Source organism: Physeter macrocephalus, chromosome 16 (genome assembly GCF_002837175.3).
Source record: "Physeter macrocephalus isolate SW-GA chromosome 16, ASM283717v5, whole genome shotgun sequence".
NCBI classification, from domain to species: Eukaryota; Metazoa; Chordata; class Mammalia; order Artiodactyla; family Physeteridae; genus Physeter; species Physeter macrocephalus.
Window position 1 is genome coordinate 32,637,700 of NC_041229.1, and position 21,165 is coordinate 32,658,864.

A 21,165-nucleotide genomic window follows, 5' to 3' on the forward strand; every position below is an offset into this window, starting at 1 on the left:
GGCTGCTTCCCACTAGCTATCCACCCTACGTTTGGTTGTGTATATATGTCCATGCCACTCTCTCACTTCGTCCCAGCTTACCCTTCCCCCTCCCCGTATCCTCAAGTCCATTCTCTAGTAGGTCTGTGACTTTATTCCCATCTCGCCCCTAGGTTCTCCATGACCTTTTTTTTTTTTTTTTTTAAGATTCCATATATATGTGTTAGCATACAGTATTTGTTTTTCTCTTTCTGACTTACTTCACTTTGTATGACAGACTCTAGGTCCATCCACCTCACTACAAATAACTCAATTTCGTTTCCTTTTATGGCTGAGTAATATTCCATTGTATATATGTGCCACATCTTCTTTATCCATTTATCTGTTGATGGACACTTAGGTTGCTTCCATGTCCTGGCTATTGTAAATAGAGCTGCAATGAACATTTTGGTACATGACTCTTTTTGAATTATGGTTTTCTCAGAGTATATGCCCAGTAGTGGGATTGCTGGATCGTATGGTAGGACCTATGCTTTTAGTTTGATCCAAATGTCCAAGAGCTGGGGAATGGGTAAGCAAACCATGGCACCATCCAATGGATAAACTACCAAGTAGCAATTGAACAGGGCATATTTGAAGGTTATGTACACAAGAATTTTGCTAGGTAATCCAAAGCTTTTTTGTTTAGAACAAGATATTGTATACTCACAAAGCTTTTAGCAACTGTGTTAACAATGGGGGGGGACCTCAAGAAATAAAATATTATTGAGTTAAAATGAATAAAAACTCTTCAGGCAAGAGGATGGCACCTCCTCTACCAGATGCAGATTTGAACAGGCTTCACTATCCACAAATTCTTCTACTCAGCAAAATGTGATCTCCCCTCCAGGTACCCTCACAGTGAGGCTCTCAAATATGGAATAATTATTCAGTATTCAAACATTTCCTTAGAGTCCTGAGTCAAATCTATATACTGTATATATGACCAAAGAATCGGTCTTTTTCAAGAAATTTTGGTAAAACATATTTATGATATTCTAATTAGAGGATAGGCAGGTAATCAGATTTACCATTTTAACATCTGAAAGCAGCAGACTGGTCAAAGGTAGATAGTTACAAGAGAGAAAGTCCTGGAACCGGACCTCCTGAGCCAGCAGCCCTCTACCACCTATGTAGTAATAAATGTTTGCCAAGATAACTGGATCAAACTGTTACTTGCTCACATATTGCTAAGGAACAAATGAGCATCACCTATGCATGTAAAATATAAAATATGTTGGCATTTTAGTGATCATTTTGCATCATGTCCAAAACACTTTCACAGTCAACCCAACATCTACAGCTTCCACATCTCAAACCCTTTAACTATAATGTCTTCTAACCAAAACAACTACATTGATCTATTGTCTACGGATAGGGAGACTTGGAGCAGTGCTACTGCGTGTGGTCTGTGAGTCCCAGTATGTGAGAAAAAGTACAGAAAGTGAGAATAAGCATTTCAAAACTTTCAGAGCAATTTGAGATTACTGCAAAATCCAAGCACGTGATTTTGTGTTTTACGAGGACACTGGTCCATGATGCACTGGAAATAAAAAAACAACTGTTCCTTTAGCACAAACAGTAAGAGAGTGCTTTAGGGCATTCTGGTTTGAAATAGAGAGTTAACTTAGTCACACTCGTTCCACTTTATGACAAGAAAGGACCCTAATTATACAAGTTTGAAGGGCTTTTTATTAATTTTTGTGAGAAAAACTTTCTTAGTGTGAGGCAATTATAGTAGTGTTCTACTGGGTCTGATGCTTATTTCCTAACATCAGGAAGTAAAGAGTGCCAGTTTGACATTACATAATTGCCAGTTTTACTCCTGAAAACTGTCAGAGCACAGAATTAAATGAAATAATGCTGCTGAAGGGGAAAACTATTACCAAAGTCACCAAGATGATTCATCTGATAAAGGCTTTGATTTTTAATTCTCCATGAAACTTTAAATTGAGATTAGATAACACAATTAAATTCTAAACCTGAACTACTGTTACTATATCATCATGAAAAGTGTAAATTCCAAGTTCAATAACACACCAACTTAGAGAATCTGATGGTGCAAAGGGGAAGAACTTCCACACTTCGGTGGCAGTGGTTGGCAGAGCAGAGTAAGTAGGATAAAGCTGTCAGGAATTTCAGTCTTCCTACTTGAAGGAAAAGAAACTAAACAACTCACATCTCACAGAAACAGAATGTTAATCATAAGAGACATTAACTTCTGTCTTTGCAACTCACGTTTCTCCTGGACATAAAGGTAGCCTTCCATCGTCCACTGGCTGGGTGGTCTGTAATCTTGACTGGCAGATTTCATCCTTTGCATCAACCGCTCTACCTCTTGTCGTGTACTTTCAAAATTATTCCTTGTCTTAAGTAAAGAGAAACAACAATTTCATTCATTGTTTTCTACCAGTTTTGAGGAAGCTCCAGCCTAAAGTTTCAAAACTGCAAATGGTACAAAGGATAACCTCGATTCTTTCAGGACTGTTCACCATATCCACAACCCTCTCTGTTGAATCCTATGCTCTAATTTTGAATTACGTTAGTGAAACTTTGCTGAATGACCTTCTGCATGTTTCTCTTTGAATCTCCGTGTGTGTGTACATGTGTGTGTTTGTGTGTTTCATCCAATTTCCCACTTAACATTACCTAGGGGACAACTTACAGTTTTACAAATACACAATACTAATTAAATAGAGTTCTATATGCCATAATACCTAAGGTAAAAAGGAAGATACACAGGGACTTAATTTCTTTTGGGGGTTAAAATAAATCCACATACTTTTGATATATGGGGCACTTACCAAGAAAAAAGTTCATCACTTTTATTCCAAACACTTTTTTGAAGACATATCACTTAGCTTGTTTTTTAGAAATCCTAATATAGTTATCAAGAAGTCAGTGCATAAATTAACTCATAAAAATGAATAGGTTTCCAAGTTCTAACTTCTTCTATTGTAAGAAATAGCTTATTCACATCATAGCAAGTTTACTTAAGGGAAGACATAGAAAGCATAAGGCTTTTCTCTATGAAAATCAATTTTGTATTCAGGCCACATTATCTCAACAATATTCATCTGGAAACATAAAAATCATCACCACCTAACTCTAAGATTTTGTTATGGCCCCTACTAAAAGACCTGAATCTCAAAGTAAGTTAAGAAGGTTTCCTTAATTGCCACTTTTGCCGCTTTTCCCTTTTAAACATAAGGATCAGAATTTTTTCTAATACTTTACCTGTCTCCTGTTCTCAAATCCCAGGAATCTTACTGTAATTGCATTTAATATGGAAATAAATAATAAAATACTTTGGATTTTATAATTTTCCCTTTTAATATTTACTGAAAAAGCCCAAATGCATTCCATATTGAAAAACAATGGAATGAATTGAATGTGAAATCGATTCTGCTAGAAAATCTAGGTTAAATAAAAAGCTAAACTCGAAACACAGGTGGAATAAATCCAATCACATATTTCTCATGGGACACTCCAACTCCATATTTCTATTTGCTGAACATCTTCATAATGGCAAGAAGCAGGTAAGGAGTGAAAGGCATGCTTTTTACAGAAAATTACGTGAAACCTTCACAAATTATTTTAGCTATAGAGTACTAGACAGGGTTTCAGAAATAACTTTTCATTTATACAAAATCCTCAACAATTAAGATTTTGTTGTCATATTTGATAATGCAGAAATGGATTGGCTAACTTTTTTTAAAGTGTAACTGGTGTTCAGCATACGTAAGTCAGAATTTGTCTAACTATGCAATAAGATATTAAAAAGATTGATTGGAGAACATTACAAAATAAACCCTGACAGAAATAGCTAGGATGTTTGTAAATAATTCTCCCTGTAGCTTTAAAGCAGCTATTATGAATGCTTCAAAACCACATTTAAATTTATTTTTACAAAACACTAAATATCAGCTATATAATAGTACAACTTCAGGCAGGAAAGGGACAGAGTGTGAAAGTCCACCTGTTCATTTCACAAATATAGAAATTCTGCCCTCTCAGGAAATACAACTTGCATAAGGTCACCCAGTAAAATAATGAAAATGCTAGATAAAGGCAAAAGCTTCCAAGGTTTCTGCACCTCAGATATTTTTATTTTTATGAAATTTGCCAGTATATATTTTTCTAACTCTAAAGAGTTAATAAGATTTACTCTTTCCTGGCATACTTTCAACCAGCAATTATTTTAAAAAAATTAATTAATTTATTAAGTGGTTTTTCTAAATGAGTGAGCTTTTTTTGTACTTAGATAAGTTTTTAAAAGATTCCAAGGTTCAATTTGGTCATAACTCAGTTGCCCTGGGATCATCTTATTCACTAAGGAGAGGCAGTGAGAACAGGTATAGTCTTACATTCTGCAAGTTGAACTGTAGCTGTTGTTTATATGGTGCAAATTCCTGGGCGAGTTCATATCCCTCGTGGTAAAAAGTAAATAAACCCTGAAGGAATGACAAAAGCTGCAAAAATAAAAAGATAAAAAAGAAACCATGAAAACGTGTTTTTTAAAAATGATGATCAAAATAATAAATTAGAGAAATTATATTTCATTCTAATCTCTCAAGCTAACAAATTTTGAATCTCCTTAGCTAAGTAGGCACTAGAATTATGGATGTGAAACAGAAGACATGGAAGTTAATTTTTACTTCCTTTTTGGTAGACGTGATTTAATATTTAAGTCTTGTCATGGACAGGTGTCAAGTCAAGTTAAGTACTCTAATCTTCCAATGCACTGATGAAATATCCAGGAGAGAACATTAACGGGGATGAAGACCAAAGGAACATAGAAGAGATTCTAACCAAAACAGGGAGGTCAAACATGTGCAGATGTGAGGAAGACTTAACCAGTAAATTAGAGATAAAAGTACCCAAGGAAAGGAATAAGGATGGCCAGATGAAATTAAGAAAAATATCACAAGGTGGCAGTACTGGTTTGGGTATTAAACAGACAACACTTTAGCAAGCAGCAGGAAGAACTCAAAACAGAGGGAAGAGTTGAGCAAAAACATGGAGCTAGATACAGATCTTTCATGTAAGAGCTAGAGTAAAATCTCCTTTAGAAAAGCACAATTTCTATGATCCTAGCCTTCTAATCCCAAATTCATATGCACTTATTTATTATGTTCTTATTTGTAAAGCAAGAGCAGCTCTCCATAGAGTTACAGGACACAGTTGTTTATGTGAAATGTTATAACTGAAAAATAATTTACTTAAATTTTTTCATTTAATTCACTGGGATTTTATTCCACAGACATGTCCACCAATTCAATCTCATCCACAACTTCTTCCTACAATAAAGTTAGAAAATATTTTTGAGAAGTGGCTAATGTTTTTCTAATTCAAATAGCATAATATGTCTGTAAACTATTATTTTAAATTAAGGAAGAAACACAATTTGAAACCATTTTCATATGTGAATAACATCCGTCATTTCCTCTGTCTGGGGAAGAAGGAGGATTCAGCTAAGCATCAACTGGTATGTGTGTTATGATTTCCAACAGTTAAATACTGATTCTACAATGACCTAATGCTCTTCTTCCTATAACAAGTCAACTTGTTACAAAATTATGCTCGTTTGGGAAAGCATATACTTTCAAATTGGTTTTAAGTTGTTATATTTTAAAGAATTTCCTTCACTTGTTCAACAGTTCCTGATGTGTCAAAATGTATTGTTTGCAAATTTTAGAACTATTTTACACTGTCAATTTTACATCAATAATTATTATCAAAACTAAAATTCAACAGCTTATCCTTTACTAAAAGGATGTTATCTATATTGTTAAATTACCCAGTAATTTAAGATATATAGTTTGCACATACCGTGGCCCAATTAAAAAGAACTGTACCTTAAAATAGGATTAAAATTACCTTTAATTAATTGAGGCTTGGATATGTAGATTTAGAGATTTTCAGAGACAAAATAAGAAAATACTTTTGAAGTATTTAGGCCTTCTAAATATCTGAATAATAGTTTATGAAGTTGTTGGAAGGATTATTGTTTAATTTTTTAATGTCTATAATTAGCCCACAATTAAACTGTCTTATTAGGAACTGGATGCCATAAAAGAAAGATACTATTCTAATATCATGCTAAGTACAAAGAATCTAACTTATAAAGAAGATACTTTAAGAATATCTGCAATAAATATTCCTATGAAACACCCAATTCCCTGAGATCCATCTCCTATTGGCAACTTCTGGTAAAATTCAGATTCACTTAGTATCAAACAAATATGTTTTAACCTCACAATGCATATCTGAGCACCCACTAGGAACAGTACAATTCTTTGGGAGGTACAGAAAGATTATATACAAAGAACCACCTATCTTTTACTTTTGTTCCACATCTACTTTGGAAGTAGCATCTGGGAAAGTTTAATAAAGACAGCATGTATGAAGTAACTGCCTCTAGATGGTAGCAAAGTTAAATGTTTCTTAGGTGTGAATATATACTCATTCATTTCATCCTCAATAAATTCCATGATGTTAAATTAAGGAAACTTAATAGGACAGCCTGACAATCTTTAAGAATTGCATCTCCCACGTGTCATTTTCTCTGTTCAATGTGCCTGAGTGGGTGGAGTGGTGGGAAAAAGACTACTGTCTCAGCTTACCTTAAAGTAAAGCTGACTTTTAAATAACAATAACAATCACTACAAACTACTAGATAGACAGATTAGGTTTTAATATTAAGAAAGGCACTTTTATCATCAGGACAAACTCATATCGCATTTCATTATTCCCAAGGGCTTTAGAATCAAATGACTTCTCCACTCCAAAAACCTGACCAAATGTAAAAACTGATACTGCCTTTATGGATAATCATTTAGCAAAACCCATTACAAGTCAGTAAGGGAACAGCTATTCATAATTTCCCAGCCCATTAATCACCAGGTTTCAAGCCTTAAGGGCCCACAGTTACCAGTGATACTGTGAATAGCAAAGTGCAAAAAGGTGTCAGGGTTTAGCATGGGAGTGAGGGGCAGACCTCCAAAGCAATGTGGAGTAATTCCAGTAATTCCAGATGACTGCTGTCCAAACTGAGCTGCACTGGGATAATCAACACAGTGTGATACTGGAACAAGGGCAGACATATAAATCAGTGGAGGAGAACTGAGAGTCTAGAAGTAAACCCATACATCTACGGTCAACTTATTTTCCACAAGGGTGCCAAGACCATACAGTGGATAAAGAATAGTCTTTTCAACAAAGAATTCTTGGACCACTGGATAGCCACAAGCAAAAGCATAGAGTTGGACAACTATGTCACACCACAGACAAAAACGAATTAAAACTGGGTGAACCGAATGGTATGTGTATTATTATACAACCCAATAAGGCTGTTTAAAAAAAAAAATAATAAAACAAACACTTATACACAGAGCACCACAATGCACTAAAAGAGATCAAAATCTTATACAGATGTTTACATTTGGCCACTGAAATCTCTAAGAAGATTGGAAAAGTAGGGCAAAGGCAAGGCATCAATTTTCGTCCTGTACAGGGGTCTGGCCTGCAAGTTACTGCTGTAGTCTTTGCTATTCTCTACTTGGAGGAAACAGAAACATGTTAGAGGACAGCTTCAGAATGACTACAGAGTGCTTTAAGTCTAATGCATGGACACTCAGAGGAGTTTATTGAATGGAAATGAAAAAGTATCAAAATCTAACCCAATAAATGAGAAAACTGAAGAAAAAAAGAGTCAAGGATGGAAAGTGGTCAGTCAACTGTGGCTTAGGGAGACAACTTTTAAAAGAGGGTGATGAAAGAAGGATGGGAGAACAAATGAATGAATGAATAGATATGTACATAGATTCAATTAATTTAAAAAGCCAAAATTTTTTGAAGTCATGGCTATATACTGCCTCAGCAGTAAAGTTTCACTGGAGTTCCTGAAGGTAAGAATTTCTAAGATCTCAAGGGGATGGAATTCAGATGAAGTAGCAGTAGGGAGAGGTAAAATTCTGTGGTAAAGGAACAAAAATAAGGAAGATCAGTCAGCTTATCTTTTCAACTAAATGGGAATGAAGAAGGTAATGTGGCCATTTATGTGATTAAGGCCAGCAGAAGCTACGTTTAGAACAGGTCTTTATGTGATGGATTTTTTTTTTTTTGGTTGGTTAGTTTTTTTAAAAAAAAAATTTTTAATTTTTAATTTTTTAATTTATTTTAAAAATTTTTTATTGGAGTATAGTTGATTTACAATGTTGTGCTAGTTTCAGGTATACAGCAAAGTGAAGCAGTTATACATATACATATATCCACTCTTTTTTAGATTCTTTTCCCATATATGAAGTACAAGGGGATGAGTTAGCCAAACACATAGAATGCTTTTTTCTTACTTTTCCAAAATTCTATTCACTATCTAACTGCTACTATAAATTTCAGATGTTCAATGACAGTATCTAGAACTAAATCCAAAAACCAACACAGTTTTTATTTAAAAATATACGAGCTGAGGAGAGCTTTATTGTTTCATTTTTATAGAATGATTGCACTTAGGTTTTTCAGCAGGATACAAATGTAACCTTTAGTCCTACAGTGTTTTTCTTTTTTTAAATGACATTATCTTATAGTGTCACTTTAATTTACCCTAAATTAAATTTTCTACATTAAGGCTAACCAATCATATTGAAAAAGAACACAAAAGGTTTGACTTTCAAGACCTGAAAGTCTATATACGATCTGATAGTCTTTTTTAACTTAGCAAGTAGCTGGTGTTCAGTCTCAAAATTATTCAAACTTTTTTAGAGAACCTACAAAGCATTTTATAGTATACTTCATGATATAATAAGTTAAAAACTAAAGCATGTTAAGTAAATTACCTGAAATTTTCTTCAGAAAATGATTTAAAATTAAATTCAGCAGAATAAGGGAAGAGGATCAAAAGCAGTGTGCTTTAGTTTATATTTAATAGTTTATTTTCATTTATCATATGAATTTTAAACATAATTCAAAAAGACTAAAATGAAGTCTAAAAAATACTCTAAAATGAAAATGTTCCTACGGAATTTAGATGTATACTTTGTTAAAATTAAAAATGTGTTTTTGAAAAAGCTTTATCTGGCTTTGAAGCCACACTAATAAATGATTCATCAATACTGTTTTCATATCTAGTAATAACAGTCCACGTGAGAGCTCACACTAGCTGATACCTTGATGTTAGTAATGAACCAGGCAATTACTCTGTGCATTACCTGCGTCGGTTGAGACTCATCACAATCCTGGGAACTACATACAAATTTTATCCCTGATTGACAGATAAAAACCTGAGGCACACAGAATTTGAAAAGCGTGCCAAATTCACACAGTTATTAAGACTGAAGCCAAATTCTATCTTATTGTCACTCAGCCATTATACTTTTCTGTCTCTACATGGAAAGTGGCCAGTCACCTGTGGCCTGGGGAGATAACTTAAAAAAGGATGATGAAAGAAGGATGGAAGAACAGGTGAATGAATGGACAGGTATGTGCCCTGACTCAAGTACCTTTACCAAAGTAAAGGTCAATCTCTTACTTTCTTTTTCTAATTTTAAGGAATCAAAATAGCTTTACAATCCAATTTTCTAGGGTCATCCATTTTATTCGGTCAGAGCAAGTATTAAGAATAACTAATTTTTGTAATCAAGTAGCCATTAAGGCAGTAGTTGGTACAAAACTGTAACTTCAGACTTGGGTTCTTGATTCCTGGTTCTCCCCCTCTTTAGGTTTGTGGCCTCAGGCAACTAATAATCTTTCTGTGACTTAACTTCCTCATCTGGAAGGATAACAACTACCAATAATAAAGCCGTGGTGGGGTTCATGCGGGAGAACACAGAAAACATGGGGCACATAGTAGTTGCTCACAAAACATTAGTCCCAACTAAGTATGCTCAAAGGCTATAATCAAAACATACACCAACTGCAGTTGAATGAACCATAAAGGAGTTGTCATAAAAAGATTCTTTTGGTTTTCTGAACCACAAACTTTCATGTCCCATACCAGACTTCTGAGACACTGGGGTTAACCTCTCTTATGTAGGTTGTTCATGTTCAGCTACTTCTCAAGCTTCTTCTCCTAATGCCTCAAAATTCTCAGAAGCTCCGGGCAACTCTGAGAAGTAGGAGGATCTTACGATCAAGAGTCAGGAGATGATGTATCTCTCTTGCTGAACTCTTTTACCCCATTACAGACATGAACTCAAATATCTTTTTGGCAAATCTGAAAGGTTACAGCTAGGACTGCTGGACAGAAATATAATGTGAACCCCAAATGCAAACCAATGTGAAAATTTTAACTTTCTGGTAGTCACAAGAAATTTAAACCAAGTGAAATTTAATATTTTGACACAATGTATTCAAAAGATTGTCATTTCAACATGTAATCAATATAGAAGAGGTTTTAATGATATTTCACATGCTTTTTAAAAATTTTTTTGTACTAAAGCCTTTTCAATCTAGTATCTGTTTCACACTTGGAGCACATCTTAATCTACACTGGTCTCATTTCAAGGGTTTGATAGACATACACAAGTAGTTGCTACCATACTGGGTAGTACGGGTCTAAAATCATGAGTTAGCTACCATCACTTTCTAAATAAAATATGATAGATAAACAGAGGGGAAAAAAGGCCATTAAAATCATATAGCTAATGGAGAACTGAGTTTAAAAAGCTGGCTTTCTGTATACTTCAAAAATAATTTATAAAAAATATATAAATGCCCCCTCTTTTTTCCTTGTATTAGACTTAGATTCTCCTTAGAATAATGACACTGTAGGAACATCTATTCCTAATATCATCTGAATATTCTGTAGAAGTTTTATCGTAAGTACAAATTGACCCTTAATTTGGGAATTAAGGACGCCTACACACACACACACACACACACACACACACACACACACACACACACACAACTTTTGCAACTCTGTATATAACTTTACAGTCCTGCCTTGGTACGTTCTGCATCTTCAGACTCAACCAACCAGCAGATTGTGTAGTACTGCTGTGTTTACTGAAAAACATCCAAATATAAGTGGGATCCACAAAGTTCAAACTCATGTTGTTCAAAGATCAACTGTCGTAGGATCTTGACATTAATTGAAACAATGTAAAATTATCTCAAATGATCATCATAAAGCAAGAATATTATTTAATGGGAATCACCAGGACTATTTACATTTTCTACTTGATATCATACAATCTGTATGAGATTAGTTGCATCCCTAAAGTATTTTGCCTTACTCTAATGCTAATTTGTTAAATAAATCTCAGCTAAACTAGCATAGACTGCTTCATTTCTGCAATATAAAACTTTATGCAACAGGAATTGGATTTCTGCAGAAAAAACCCTGCAATGATATTAAAGTATCCTCATGTTCTTTTATGTTTATAGCTCCTCCGGGCTTTGTTTTTGAAATTTTGAAAGCTTTTTTCCTGCAAATTGATTTGTAAATGCATAACCTAAAGAGCGACATGCCCACATTCTATTGCTCCCATTTTCTATTCTTCTCAGCATTGGGGTGGAAATTAAGTAAAACCCCGTGGATGAGACTTTGCGGCTGGAAATGAGAAGGAGACTAAACTGACAGTACTATTTGGTTTGGCCAGACATTCTAATAGGAAAAATCCAGCAGCCAGGAAAATATTTTGGAAGAAGGACAAATTTAACATTGACCTTGATTGTGGTGTCACCAGAAAGGCATGCATTACAGAAGACTTATCAGACCATCCCAGTTCGGGATACAGTAGAGGGAGAGAAGAAAACACATTTCAATTGAAGGACCATTTCCATTTCTCTTCCTATATTATCACAGTAATTCATAAATTCTTATCATTCCTTCTGTGACCTATGAGCAAACAATTTTACAACCTTTTCTTTATATACCTGATGTCATCTTACAGAATGGTCTAGTTCACTGTTCCCAGACAGGATGGGCTATAAAAGAGGCTCAGATGGGGAAATAGGCTACCTGTATACCCCTCCAGAGAGAGAAAGGTACTACAGATATAAAAGGATCATTCCAGGTGTGAGGAAGAACCGCAGAGAAGATGAGCACAGTATCTAAAGGGAATGGGAACAGGTAATGAAGGAGTATGAAGGAAAACCATCAGAATTAATGGGGGCGTTCTAACAACGAGCTAAAATTCAGAAATTCCAAGAGGCAGGCCATAAGGAGGAAGTTTGCCAGCAAGGAGAGAGGCTTCAAAAACCATGGTAGACTTCAGAGGCAGAACTTACTACTCCATGAGAAGGGGAGTAGGAATTTTAAGTATTAGTCATCTTCGTTGACTAGGGCTTATTAGGCTGACCAGTTGTCCATGAACCCCAGATGAGTTTCAGAGAGCCCCCCCAAAAATTTTAATCAGATCCTCAAAGCATCTGCTAAATAAGAGGTTATCAATTCACCCTAAGGGGTTTAAGGACTTAGCTCTTTGGCAAACAGAACTTGGAGTCAAGGCTGTCATCCCAAATAGAGGGTTAAAGTTAAATCCCTGAGCCTGTGGTGTGGCCTCTGATTCCTTAAATCCTTTTAGCTGAAGGGCTCGCCTTAGAAACTTGCCAAGTGTCCAGCAGAAAGTCAGGTGGCTCCAGCTGAAAGGAGAGGAGTGAAGCAGAGGTGCTGGGAGCCAGGCAGGGGCTGATGATTCTTCCCAGACTCTGCTCTGTCTCAGTTTCCCATCATCTTTAGGGAATCACTGATGAGTTTTCATCAGGAAATAAAATTTTCAAATATATTTTGAAATGGATCTTCCCTTCTCCATGTCACCTCCACTAAAATAGGAATAGGGTATTTTGTTTCCCATTATAAATAGATTTTTTATAAACTGACATAGGAAGAAAAGTATGGCTTAAATTATATATTTGATTTCTTACATATTTTATGATTGCTACTCCATCATCACATGGGGACTGAGCACTATCTTGGCTATAGAACTCACCCTTATTCATCATAGATGATACCTCATGAAGATGCCTACTCAGGCAATATTGTAACATATTAGGGTATTACTTGGGAAAAAAATGCTAAGGAAATGAAGCAAGCTTATACAGACCAGCCACCTGTTCTTTTTCTACAATGCAGTTTACATTAGGGAATCCATTACTTTTTACACTGACTTAGGAAAATAAATGACTTCACTGGAAAGTCAGGCAGGTCCCAGCCTTGCAAGGAAGCAGGGTGGAACAAAGGAAGAAATACAGCGTTACCTCTTCTCCCTTCAAATAAAGGTTTGGTAAATGGGTCACTTTAGTGGTGAGGTATATTCGCTTAGGTATATGTAATATACACGCCTTAATTTTTAATTTTAGGTTTTTAAAATCAATAGGCTATTCTTAGAGCAGTTTTAGGTTTATAGAAAAATTGAGCAGAAATTATAGAATTCATAATATGTATGAAATAGATAACTAATAAGAACCTGCTGTATAAAAAATAAATAAATAAAATAAAATTTAAAAATTCAAAAAAGAAGAAATTATAGAGTTCACATACACACACTTGGCCCCTACCCACACAGAGTTCCCATTATTAACATCTTGCGTCAGTGTGGTACATTGGTTACAAGTGATAACCCAATATTGACATATTATTATTAAAGTTCATAGTTTACATTACAGTTCACTCTTGGTATTGTACGTGTTATGAGTTTTGACAAATGTATAATGAATAACATGTATCCACCATTACAGTGTCCTATAGATTAGTTTCATTGCCCTAAAGTGCTCTGTGCTCCACCTACTCACCCTCCCCAACTCCTCTCTCTCATTTTTAAAAAATATAAATTTCAACAGAAAAAAATGCAAATTTTGTTTCAGAGATGTACTGTACCTACTATTTTATAGGGAAAATAAATCTTACCGGTTCAACAAATTCAAACTTCTTTTTTTCTTGAACCTCTTGAATTTTAAAGACATATTCTAGTGATGCCTCATAGAAGTTTTGATGCTCTCGGTCAATCTGTGTATCTGCCTAAAAAGCACAAAAAAGGCAAATCATGATGCAGGGAGTGATTACTGAAGGTTCTCTGTTAGAGAGGAACTCAAATCCTGTTTTACTCTAAAATCTTTTTTAAAAAAATTAAGTCCTTCAGGGGCTTCCCTGGTGGCACAGTGGTTGAGAGTCCGCCTGCCAATGCAGGGGACACGGGTTCGTGCCGGGTCCGGGAATATTCCACATGCCGCGGAGCGGCTAGGCCCGTGAGCCATGGCCACTGAGCCTGCACGTCCGGAGCCTGTGCTCCACAACGGTAGAGGCCACAACAGTGAGAGGCTCATGTACCGCAAAAAAAAAAAAAAAAAAATTAAGTCCTTCAAAAAGTTTGAACATAGCAATTATTATGTCTTGGGAATACAGAGGATAGGAAAACACAGTCATTGCCCTCAAGAGCTTATAGTGTTTCGAATGGGAAGAAAAATGCACATACACATACACACACATACACAAAAAGCAAGCACACAACATTCATTAAAAAATTATTATAAAAGGGGTAGGTAAAAATATATGAAAATCTATGGGAATCACAAGAAAGAGACAAATTCTGGGAGAAAATGGTGGTGTTCTGAGTTGAATCTTAAGATAAATAACTGGCCGTGAAGAGTCAAAGATAAAAACGAGGTCACTCCCATGAAAAAGTAAAAAGGCATGAAAGAGTCTGACAGAGTTTGCCCTCAGAGTAAGTAAGTGGAAGGAAGGAGGGAGAAGCAAGGCTGGAATCACACTATAAAAGATCATGAAAACTGCATAATGTTTGGATTTAATTGAGGAAGAATCATCTGAGATTATTTTTGTGTATGGTGTTAGAGTGTTCTAATTTCATTCTTTTACATGTAACTGTCCAGTTTTCCCAGCACCACTTACTGAAGAGGCTGTCTTTTCTCCACTGTATATTCTTGCCTCCTTTATCAAAAATAAGGTGACCACATGCGTGTGGGTTTATCTCTGGGCTTTCTATCCTGTTCCATTGATCTACATTTCTGTTTTTGTGCCAGTCCCACACTGTCTTGATGACTGTAGCTTTGTAGTATAGTCTGAAGTCCGGGACCCTGATTCCTCCAGCTCCGTTTTTCTTTCTCAAGATTGCTTTGGCTATTTGGGGTCTTTTGTGTTTCCATACAAATTGTGAAATTTTTTGTTCTAGTTCTCTGAAAAATGCCATTGGTAGTTTGATAGGGATTGCATTGAATCTGTAGACTGCTTTGAGTAGTATACACCACCAAATGTAAAATAGATAGCTATTGGGAAGCAGCCACATAGCACAGGGAGATCAGCTTGGTGCTTTGTGACCACCTAGATGGGTGGGACAGGGAGGATGGGAAGGAGACGCAAGAGGGAGGAGATATGGGGATATATGTATACGTATAGCTGATTCACTTTGTTATAAAGCAGAAACTAACACACCATTGTAAAGCAATTACACTCCAATAAAGATGTTTAAAAAAAAATCATCTGAGAATATTAAACAGCAGAGCCACATATTAGGTAAATTCTTACAGAGATAATACTGGTAACAGAGCCCCCAAATGCAAAGGTTCCAAGCAATGAATCATGCTCCATCAATACCATGCACATTCTCTTCCCACTTCTATGCCCACCATCGTCCTTGGATGCTGTCTTTAAAACTGACTTTGGTTTAGTAGGGAGGCATGATTTTACTTTCCTTGCCCAGCTACACAATCCTCACTGCCAGCTGAGATTACTAAAAGCAGATGAAAAGAATGGCCTCTCTGGAATACTAAGTATCTGCCAACAACAATTTGGGAATAGGACATTGTTTTGTAGCCATTTTACAATGATAATTTAACAAACAAAAGCTTAAAGAAAGATAAAATTAGGTTTGCTGGCTTAGCATAGCATCTTAAAACTTCGTTTGAAAGAAAGACCTTTAAAAATAATTATATATATTTACTACTTGCTATGCAATTATTTATATAATTTAAAATGGCACAATATTATAAGCAACTCAGTAGGGATTTTTAAACTTGAGAATTTCAAGTTTATAAACTAATATATGAGAAGAACACATAAATCAGGTAAGAAATTTGGACCAGAAGCTTCTCAGCACCCAAAGTCATTATTCCATACAAATCATATATATTTTCTTTGTACCATTGCTTAGAGGAACACACTATGTATAGAACAAACGGTAAGGGGGTACAGGTGGTGGTATGCTAATAAATGTTTAACAATTGGCTCTCTTGTGGGTGGGGGAGGGTGTCTGATTTGCAGTATTTGCTGTTTTCTGTGGTAAAATATTCCCAAAATAGCCAGTTCCAAATCACAAACACAACATCACTGAATGAGTGATGAGAAATGGATGAAAAAATCAGCTCTCCAAGAGAAAGCTTCAGTACACCATCGGGTGTAAAGGATGCAAGAATAATTTCAGTCTCAGAGATAACAGTCTATTCCACAAGTTATTTCTGAAGATTTCATTTACTTTAAAAGATAGTCTTTGTGTCAACTAGCACACAGGAACAAACTAGAATGTTGAGACAGCTTAGAGCCTAAAATGATTATTTCTGGTCTACAAAGCTGTGCAGAAAAAGTTAGCAGAGCAGGCATGAATACTATCCATTGAAAGGCCTGCTTACAAGGTTGGCCCTTGGCTGGCATATGGGAATGCGGATTTTGGGAGGGTTCCCACCAGCCTAAATGATAAGAGTAGTTCACTATGCTGAAACTGTGCAAACAATATTGTTTATTTTGAACACCTGCATTCTTTCTGGGAGTCTGGAATTTGGGTACATGATGAGCAGAGGGTGCCTTTACGACCAGCCACCAATAAAATCCATGGGCACTCAGTCTATGAGTTTCTAGTAGACCACATTTCACACATGTTGTCACGACTCACTGCTGGGGGAATTAAGTCCTATGTGTCTCCACTGGGAGAGGATTCGTGGAATTTTGTGCCTGGTTTCCCCTAGACTTCAACAACTAAATTCAATATACCGAATCTGCTTTGAAAGGTCATCTAGAATGCAATGTTAAAAGAATACGGTAGCTTAATTCTTTTCTTCAGTACAAGATTTAGAAAGACATTCTTTTACCTCAGACGAATTCCTTTAGTACTCAAGCTCATAGTGTGTAGTAGACACTTACTTACATACCCACTAGCAACTGTCATGCATTTTGTACTGGAGAAGTAGAATAACTATGTAATTTATTGTCTAAACTTTTAAAACTGAAAGGGAGTAGTAATTATTCCAGAACAACAGGTATAAGCTGTTATTTATGTGGCAAAGTCATCCTAGTAAGAAACCAAGTTAATTACATAAGAAAACCACATAGTTCTGTAGGTACCTAACTTCTTCCCCAACCACAATAAGCTGTCTCAATTCAAAAGAGAGGAAAAAGGCTCAGGTGATATTTGTTGAATCATTCCCAGAAGAGAAAGGATTTAAGCTGGATGCTGAAGAATAGAGAGGTTAGAGTACATGGAAATAAAAGAAGAGTTTCGGTGAGGGAATAAAGTCAGGAGAAGTTATGTTTTGGTAGATAGACTGAAAGGGTTGGTTTGAAACAGTCAGAAATGAGAATTGAGGCAAAATAGGGAGAATGAGTGCAAATGTCATCCTATAAACCGTGCAAGCTTGAGGAGGGTGTGGACAAGATCAGAGGTGAACTTCAAGAAGATTAAAGTGAGGACAGGGTAGAATGTGTTTATTCAATGGTAAAGCTGGGTGCATGTGAGTATAAGGAGAGCTCTTATTTGATAAGGGTAAAGGTGTTTGGTATATCCTAGAAAGAGAAGTTGAAGGATGTGGGTGTGAGAAGCAAGGGGGAAAAAAAAGTCAAAGATAATTTTGACACAAGAAATAATACCAGCATTAACAGAATTAAAGAAGTGAGAAGCAGGAGCCAATCTGAGAAAATGTGTGAGATTTCACATGTGTCACTAAGGTGGTGTAGTCTGAAGTCCTGGTAACCAGTCAGTGGACAGTGCGAAGGTGGTCGGGTATGATGGTGGGAGATACTTGCCGAGATGTTACAGACATTATGGAAGGAGCAGAGCTAGTAGGGACACAAACTGAAGGATAAGAATAGAGCTATAAGGTAGAACTGGAGGGATCCCCTTCACTCAGGAGGTGGGAAGAAGAGGAACCTTTTGAAAGTGTATTTAGTGATAGATAGAAACCCAAACTCTGGGTTCCTAAAAGGAATCCCTTTACTTTTTTCCTAACTATAAAAGTCATACATATTCATTACTATAAGTTTATTCATTGCTCATTATTATAACAGGAAAATGTAAAGAAAATAAAAATTGCAGCCCCACTATCAATATTTTGATGTGTAACATGCACACAAACACAAACTTACTTTAAAAAACCTGGATAATAGTGTACATTCTGGTTTAAATCTTGGTGGTTTTTTTTTTCCTCTTAGGCTAAAAAATATTTCCGAATGTCTTTAAATGATTTTCCAAATAAAACTTTTCACATTCATATCAATTCCATTTTTGGCCAAGCTATATTTGTATATTTATCCCAATCACTCTTTTGTGCCATTTCAGATGTTTCTAAAATTTGCATTGTGAATAACTCTTGGATCAACATATTTACACAATTTATTTTTATGCCCATTTCTGATCATTTCTTTAGGGCAAACTTCTATAAATAAAATCACTTCAACTATCTTGTACATATAACACTGATTGAAATATGATGTCAAATTTACTTCAAAAGTTATTGAATGAGGGCTTCCCTGGTGGCGCAGCGGTTGCGCGTCCGCCTGCCGATGCAGGGGAACCGGGTTCGCGCCCCGGTCTGGGAGGATCCCACGTGCCGCGGAGCGGCTGGGCCCGTGAGCCATGGCCGCTGGGCCTGCGCGTCCGGAGCCTGTGCACTAACAATGGATATTATATTTTAAGAAAATAAAATAACATGATGTTACTATTATTAAATTGTACTTTTTAATACATGTGACATTGAAACTTACAATATTCATTATGGTTTATATTTCTTCTTTGATGAAGTGCCCTTTCATATTCTTACCCCATTTTTTCCACTAAAGTCTTTACCTTTTTCACACTGATTTGCAAACACATCTTATATATAAGAGATGGTTATCCTGTGTCATATATTGTATAAATTTCCTAACACTTTGCCTTTTAATTTGATTTAATTTTTTTTTGAAATAGATTACTTTCATGCATTCTGGTCTTTCTACATTTCCTTTATGATCTCTTCCTCTTATTTTATGCTTAGAAAGAAATTATCCATTCACATATTAAATATTACTTCTTTTCATATACTGTGAAACCCATAATTTTGACGAGTCTGTTTCCAATTCTGTTTACTCCAGTGGTCCATCTAGTTGATGGCTTTGGAGCTTTACCAACACAAGCTGACCCCTAATTCAGTCCTGGTAATGGGCAGTCACTTATTTTCCATGAGCAAAATGAACAAAGTGTCAGCTGTGCCAGTGAGAAGGCACAGAGGGGTCTTTCTGAGAACTTAATAGGCTTGGTGTTGACAGAAGGACCAGAGCTACTCTGGAAGGGAACAGATGACTTTTAATGCCATGTTACAGAATTAAATACGTGTGTGGCAGCATTGCCCTATAACTGGTTTGACTCCTGGAAGGATAGAGGAATAAATAAAAAGCGAGCTACTTTTTTCCTTGTCTACATTATATGCTCTGAGGAGTTTCTCTGCACAGTATCTGTGTTGTATTCTATCGCGGGCTGTGCCTCCTGGAAAAAAAGTGTGTGTGTGTGTGTGTGTGTGTGTGTGTGTATAGTGGGGCAAGAGGAGGATGTTACTAACCGTGTTATGTCTTTCTAGCATCCGTCTAAATACAAAACCAGAATGAATATTCTATCATAGCTCAAGGGATTGAGGGCAACTAACAAGTATTAAATACCGAGCTAGGTTGTCAGGGAAAATTAAAGCATAAACTCTAGAGGACTTTAAAATTATGATAAAGTTAACATTTTCTTGATGGTTTAAGCAATGTCTTATCTAAGAGTGGCCTCTCATATTCACCAAGAACCTGATAACCCTTTAGATACTCTAAAAACTACCCTTGATTTTGAGGCAGTTGATTTTTTTAAAATTAATTTTTATTGGAGTATAGTTGCTTTACAATGTGGTGTTAGCTTCTACTGCACAGCCAAGTGAATCAGCCATACATACACATACATCCCCTCTCTTTGGGATTTTCCTCCCATTTAGGTCACCACAGTGCATTAAGTAGAGTTCCCTGTGCCATACAGTATGATCCCCTCAGTTGTCTATTTTATATATAGTATCAACAGTGCATATGTGTCAATCCCAACCTCCCAATTCCTCCCACCCCGCCCTTTTCTCCCTTGGAATCAATACATTTCTTCTCTAAGTCTGTGTCTCCATTTCTGCTTCGCAAATAAGGTCATCTATACCATTTTTCTAGATTCCACAGATATGCGTTAATATATAATATTTGTTTTTCTCTTTCTGACTTACTTCACTCTGAATGACACTCTCTCGGTCCATTCACATCTCTACAAATGACCCAGTTTTGTTCTTTTTTATGACTGAGTAATATTCCATTGTATATATGTACCACAACTTCTTTATCCATTCCTCTCTTGATGGACATTTAGGTGGCTTCCATGTCCTGGCTATTGTAAATAGTGCTGCTATGAACACTGGGGTGCATGTGTCTTTTTGAATTATGGTTTTCTCTGGGTATATGCCCAGCAGTGGGATTGCTGGGTCATAAGGTAGTTCTACTTTTAGTTTTTTGAGGAATGTCCATACTGTTTTCCATAGTGGCTGTATCAATTTACATTCCCACCAAGAGTGCAAGAGGGTTCCCTTTTCTCCACACCCTCTCCAGCATTTACTGTTTGTAGATTTTTTGATGATGCCCATTCTTACTGGTGTGAGGTGATACCTCATTGTAGTTTTGATTTGCATTTTGGTAATCATTAGTGATGTAGAGCATCTTTTCATGTGCCTCTTGGCCATCTGTTTGTCTTCTTTGGAGGAATGTCTATTTAGGTCTTCTGCCCGTTTTCTGATTGGGTTTTTTGTTTTCTTGATATTGAGCTGCATGAGCTGTTTGTATATTTCAGAGATTGTTTTTTTTTTAAACATCTTCATTGGAGTATAATTGCTTTACAATGGTGTGTTAGTTTCTGCTTTCTAACAAAGTGAATCAGCTATACATAT

General features: G+C 36.0%; 1 protein-coding gene across 3 annotated transcripts in view; it reads right to left on the bottom strand.

The window, feature by feature from the left end:
• The window catches only part of ARHGAP42 (Rho GTPase activating protein 42), a 289,662-nt gene that overhangs the window by 59,813 nt on the left and 208,684 nt on the right, over positions 1-21,165 (bottom strand). For all 3 annotated transcript variants that reach the window (XM_024115293.3, XM_024115292.3, XM_055091433.1), the window contains 3 exons: positions 13,871-13,981; positions 4,386-4,490; positions 2,257-2,386 (listed from right to left, as the gene is read on the bottom strand). In XM_024115293.3, the coding sequence (XP_023971061.1) occupies positions 2,257-2,386; positions 4,386-4,490; positions 13,871-13,981 (346 nt within the window). The remainder of the gene's footprint in view (positions 1-2,256; positions 2,387-4,385; positions 4,491-13,870; positions 13,982-21,165) is intronic.